Source organism: Thamnophis sirtalis, unplaced genomic scaffold (assembly GCF_051295495.1).
Source record: "Thamnophis sirtalis isolate CommonGarterSnake01/CBP01778 unplaced genomic scaffold, rThaSir2_p1.2 scaffold_5, whole genome shotgun sequence".
Classification (NCBI taxonomy): domain Eukaryota; kingdom Metazoa; phylum Chordata; class Lepidosauria; order Squamata; family Natricidae; genus Thamnophis; species Thamnophis sirtalis.
In genome coordinates this window covers 49,680,126-49,686,161 of record NW_028261385.1, presented here as the reverse complement: position 1 = coordinate 49,686,161, position 6,036 = coordinate 49,680,126, and the positions used below count along the sequence as shown (strand labels likewise).

The 6,036-nt window shown below is 35.9% G+C and overlaps 1 protein-coding gene across 1 annotated transcript in view; it reads right to left on the bottom strand.

Annotated features, from left to right (window-relative positions):
• Nucleotides 1–3,451: 3,451 nt before the first annotated feature.
• The window catches only part of MAN2A1 (mannosidase alpha class 2A member 1), a 52,774-nt gene continuing 50,189 nt past the window's right edge, over nucleotides 3,452–6,036 (bottom strand). Inside the window, exon 22 of the mRNA XM_014059757.2 lies at nucleotides 3,452–5,344. Coding sequence (XP_013915232.1) covers nucleotides 5,192–5,344 — 153 coding nt within the window. The 3' untranslated portion in view covers nucleotides 3,452–5,191. The remainder of the gene's footprint in view (nucleotides 5,345–6,036) is intronic.

Here is a 6,036-nt window from a genome sequence, read left to right as displayed (position 1 = left end):
CATGAGCATTGGTAGGTTGTAGGTGGAACACCCTGGTACGGACGTACTGGTGTCTGCCCGGGTCACTGGGTACTGTTCCGTTATGGTGCTCCGGAGGGCTCACCTGCCCGCCCATCATTCTTAACTGTATTTGAACTCTTCAGCGCTTCTGTGCATGCGCATAGTGCGTACGGTGCCTGTGTGATGCTCCACCAAGCAGCTGGAGTGTTGCGGAGGCGTCAATGGAGGGTAGGACACATGCACGCATGTTCATGTGGTGCATGCCGGGCCCCGTTGCATTGTACCGGTTGCAACGGGATCCGTAACCCACCACTGATCATAAGGCACTTTTTCCAGTGCTATTGTTACCTTGAATAGCAAGTTAGACTTATATACCGCTTCATAGGGCTTTCAGCCCTCTCTAAGTGGTTTACAGAGTCAGCATATTGCCCCCAACAACAATCTGGGTCCTCATTTTACCTACCTCGGAAGGATGGAAGGCTGAGTCAACCTTGAGCCTGGTGGGATTTGAACAGCCGAACTGCTGAACTGCAGTCAGCTGAAGTAGCCTGCAGTGCTGCATTTAACCACTGCGCCACCTTGGCTCAAGGTTAGTGAATAGTCATTAGTGAATAGTCACTAAATGAACTGTTTTAAGTCAAGGACTACCTGTATTCCAGATTACAGGGGAAAATAAACAGAGAAGTCAAGAAACTTTTTGATATTCCAAGAATTGTTATGAGGCAGTTCTATAGACACCTTCCTCAAAATGCAAAACAGCATATACTGTGGAAAAGCTGCCCTGCCCCAACTTTCAGCTCTATTGATATATGTATAAACCTAACCTGTATACAATGGATGGGTCTTGTTTATAGTAAAGCATTTGTCCTGAAGAACCACAGCCTTATTTTGAGACAAAGGTTTATCTAAAATGACTATCAAGACAGCATCACGCATGGTTATCATAACAGAATTTTTTATTGGCAAACACATTATACTCCCCCTGCAAGAAAAAGAAAAGAAAATCTATGGAAATAAAGATATGAAAATGATCATACAAATTAAATCACTTGATTTCAAAAGAAATCAAAATATAAAGAAATGTTCAAAATTCACAACATACCTACAGAAGAAATTTGGTTTCAGCTTTACTAAGGGTAGCAGATACAATCTTTTAACTGCTTAGTATGTGGTATATACAAACTGATCTTAAAATACCCAAGATGGGATCCAGAATTTACCAGCAGTAGCATTCCTTGAACAGACCTTTGCTCATAATGCTTTCATTTACAGAGACAGGAAGCTAAGCAATTTTCATCAATTCCCTTCCCCATTAATCACTCCACCTAAAGTACTCCAGAGACTACCAATCTTTGTGGAACAGATTTAAAGTGGTTGCAAGGAGAAATTAACAAAAATGATCTCTTAATTTATTAGCAAGTTCCTTCTTTTGAATCAGATGCCTACTATGAAAGAATTTTGCTTTTTGGGGGCAAACTCTGGATCATATCTGAATAGGTACTAGAAATTATACCACCAAAAACTGAGAAGTTATCAATTATATAGAGAAATAAATATTACAAATTGGACTGTTTTTGACAAACTTCAGAATGTAAACAATCAATTACTATTATTGCAAAAGGCCATATTATGAAATAAAGCAAAAGATCATTAATAATTTAGACATGATTGTACAGTTTAAGACTTAAGGTCATAAAACAAAGATCAGAATCCTTTATTAGAAAGATACATTAGATTCTATAATTATAAGGTAGGTTTAGGGTAGGACTGCAGCTCCCTTTGCAATTTAGTTCTCCAAAAGAGGTGACCAAATTTTCAATGCAATCTTTTAAAATTAAGTTTTGACAGCCAAGATTTGGGTGTGGGCAGTGTTCTAGCATAATAAAATAACCTATAGGAAAGGAAAATTTGTAGAGTTGTATTCATAACATATTTTAAAAAAATACTAGGTATTTCTCAATCTATTGAGCTAATCTTTTGTCATTTGGATGTTTTCTGTAGGGCATAGAGATTCAGGAAGTATATACAGGGCGGGGCATAACCTTTTCCTAGGGGGTCACAGCAACACTTGTAATAACAACACAAATAATTCATACACCATTCGAAAGCCCATCAAAAACTGAGTTTATTGACACGATTTAATAGTCAGTATGACCACCATTAGCCCTTCGAACAGCATTCAAACGAGGTGGATAAGAACACAACAAATCTTCAAACAGTCATTATTTTGCAATTCTAGGGCGGGGCATAACCTTTTCCTAGGGGGTCACAGCAAGATCGACAGCAGTTTACAACTTCTGCGACACCTCATTTTAAAGCCCATAAAAAACTGAATTGAATGAGCTATTAAATGTTAAATTTGCTTTAAGAATGGCTGGAAAATTCGATTCAGAAGAACAAAGGATCATTGACAGAATAAAATGCATTGCCTTTCGAGAGGCACCTCGTTTGAATGCTGTTCGAAGGGCTAATGGTGGTCATACTGACTATTAAATCGTGTCAATAAACTCAGTTTTTGATGGGCTTTCGAATGGTGTATGAATTATTTGTGTTGTTATTACAAGTGTTGCTGTGACCCCCTAGGAAAAGGTTATGCCCCGCCCTGTACAACATATGACTTCCATTCCTATTCAGCTACAATCCTGCCTACTTCAATGCCTTCCATATACGCTAGCTTAGAACCCCCATACATCAAGGACTGTTAAGAATCTAAAACTTTTAAATATCTGGAAGGAACTTGGTTGGGAAAGAGGCTTATACTAGTAATACTATAATTATTGAATTGAATTGATTTTATTTGTAGGCCGCCCTTTTCCCTGAGGGGACTCAGGGCGGCTCACAGAAAACCAGGGAAGGGGGAATACAACACTAAGACGACAACACATAATAAAATAGCAAACAACATGCATACAACATTCGGGCGGGGTAATGGTCCTTATCCCCAGGCCTGACGGGCGAGCCAGTTCTTCAAGGCTGTGCGGAAGGCCTGGACGGTGGAGAGGGTACGAATCTCTACGGGGAGCTCGTTCCAAAGGGTCGGGGCCGCTGCTGAGAAGGCCCTCCTCCTTGTAGTTGCCAGCCGACACTGGCTGGCCGATGGAATACGGAGGAGGCCTAACCTATGAGATCTTATAGGTCGTAGGGAGGTAATTGGCAGAAGGCGGTCTCTCAAGTATAAATTATGTGGTTGGCGCTTATTTTACTATTTAACATTTACTTATTTTACTTAATTTATAGGCGATCCAACTCCTAAACAACTTTGGGTGGCCTATAAATAAATAAAAATTAAAGATGTTCTATAGTAAAAAGTTAAACACTTATGAAATGGTTATTGGTATAATATGCTGAATAATTTTGGGAGGGACAATTTGTAAAATGTATAGTTCTATGACAACTGTAAGTAACAGTGACAGAAAGGTTCTGCACTTAAAATTCCATTTAAATAAAAGTATTCAAAAATATACACTTATTGCATAAATTTATTTTCAGTTCCTTATGCTCTTTGACTTTTTAATAGCACAGATGATACTCTCCTAGAACTGAAGTAGAGAAACTATAATGGGGATCTTCAACACTGAATATGATATATGCACTAAAAATTTGGAAGGGTGGCTAAATTAATAATACACACGTAAGTTGAATAGAATATAAAATATATGAACCTGAAAGCAATACTCTAGTTATTTGTTTTAAAGGAAGTTAAAAAATGAAAGAAAAAAAAAGGAATCGTACTGAACTAAATTTATTGCGCAAGCTTATACAGTACATTTCTTGACTGAAATCCATTAAGCTCAGTAGGACTTAATGTTCATACAGCAAAAGATACCAACTGATATCCTTTAGATACTCTGGACTACAACTTTCACACACAACCTCTTGTTTTCTTTTTTCAATGAGATAGACAGCAGCTGAAGTCTAAAATACCCAGAAGGTACTAGATTGCAATTGTTTTCAATGGTTTTATAGGACTACAGCTTTAAATAATTCTTAAAAAAAACCTTTAGAGATGAAAATGTTAAAGCCAAATGGCTTCAAGAACTTAACAAAAAATGCTTGATGCAAAGAAACTAAATTGGCTACATAACCATAAATACTGAGTTTGTACAACAGTATTTTAAAGAGGCACATGATGTTGTAATGCACATGACAAATTTCTGCCAGCCTTCAAATATTTATTTGCCAGCAAATGATTATTTTTAATCTTTTATTCATGTGTTTGTTTTATAAGCTTATTTTTCTACATTCATAGTGTTCAGAGCACCATTAGGTCACATAGGCTGCAGTAGATCAGAATGTGGCTGTTACTGTCAAATAAAAGGTACAGTTTCTTTTAACTGTTAACTCCACTTTGTCCTGTTTCTTGTATGGACACATAAAAAGTAACAACACTTATACAAAAAATAAGGCACATTTATTTTGATAAGGTTAAATTGAAATAGAAAACACAATTCAGAGAGCATTAGTATCCAAGTATTCAGTAAAAAAAACTTGTACTCAGACTTCCATCTTCCTTATTCTGTATTCTGGAGTAATTGCACGTATCCCAATGTGTCAAGTAACAGAACAGATTTAACGTATTTTCCAAAAAAGATTTATAATTCCAGAATTAAGTTCCACAGTTCAAGATGGTTGGCTAATATTAAAATCTTCCACATTTCTCAAAGGTTCTTGGATTTCACTCTAGAGTTAGATAGAGTGGGATAAATGCAGACTCCTTGAGCTGAAATAATTTATAGAAGTCTTTACAAGTATTTGGACAATAGCTTCACCAGAGAATTTTCAGGTTCAATCTCAAACTGTGATTTCAACAATGTATATATTTAAGAGTCAGCTAGGGATCAGAAAACAATTTAAATTCAGTGTTAGCTCCCTTTCAGGTACAAATTATGAACTTAGAAATCATAAGCTAATATTTAACCTGAGATTCATTTTGTTGATGAGAGATAATATCCTTTGTTTCTCCCTCAGTTTTTGTATTCATGTATACTGGTGTTGGCATTTTATTAGAGAATAAGAAAAACTGTTTGCATCATGGCTTTTATGGCATTTAAGATCAAATAGATTCTAAAATGAATGCATTGTCAAAGTATCTAGAAGCTGGAATTAAAATGTGCTTTTTATTGCACATCAATCTTTGAGAAGACACAGAATTGTATATTCTTCTTTAGTATCCAAGTCCAAACATCAGGTTTCATCTCAATTGAATTCTGTATGTGTTAATTTCCATAGGATTCATATTAATCTCACTGATATTTCTGGCATCTGGAGATGAATGCATCAAAGACAGGGACGCAGGTATTAGACTTTCCACATGGAATTTGTTAAAGAGTTTGTACACCCTTAACTGAAAATGGAAGAAGACAAAAAATAAATTACTGCCAATATCCAGTTGAATGCAAATTTTACTTCATTGTTTTAAAGATTATTCTTCCAAAGTTTTTAAACTGTATGCAGTATTTCTCTGGTTTAAAGAAACTCTCCACTGAAATCACCTGAAACAGGGCTAATGCACAAATGCCTACTTTTGCTAAAAGCAAGGATAGAGTTTGCCTAGAATGCCTAAAGGAAATTAATCAAGATCCAAAACGCTCTTCTGTTGTCAAGCCTGGATAAGAAAGCTTCACACAAGGCCTAGTAGCCACACTTTAGTGACAGGGAACACATACAACAAAAGTGATAAGTACATATTTTAGTTTTAATTATCTATTCATGGATTTTTAAATATCTATTTTACATATTATTGTTTATTTTTATTGGCTATTGTACGCCACTCAGAGTCATTTCTTGCAATATGGGTGACTAAAGAAATCTGATAAATAAGTAACCCCATACTACATAAGGCAATAATTGATGTGTTTGTGTGCATATTGCTTTTAAGGACAGCAGATAAACCAACTAAAACTATAAAGGAAAATTGAATGCCATTCTGACAAGTATAAATCTAGAGAATTCAATGGAATCTTAAGATTATTCCGTAAACTAAATTTATATTTTTCCTTACAAAATTTTAAAATTATGATGACATATGGCAGCAGA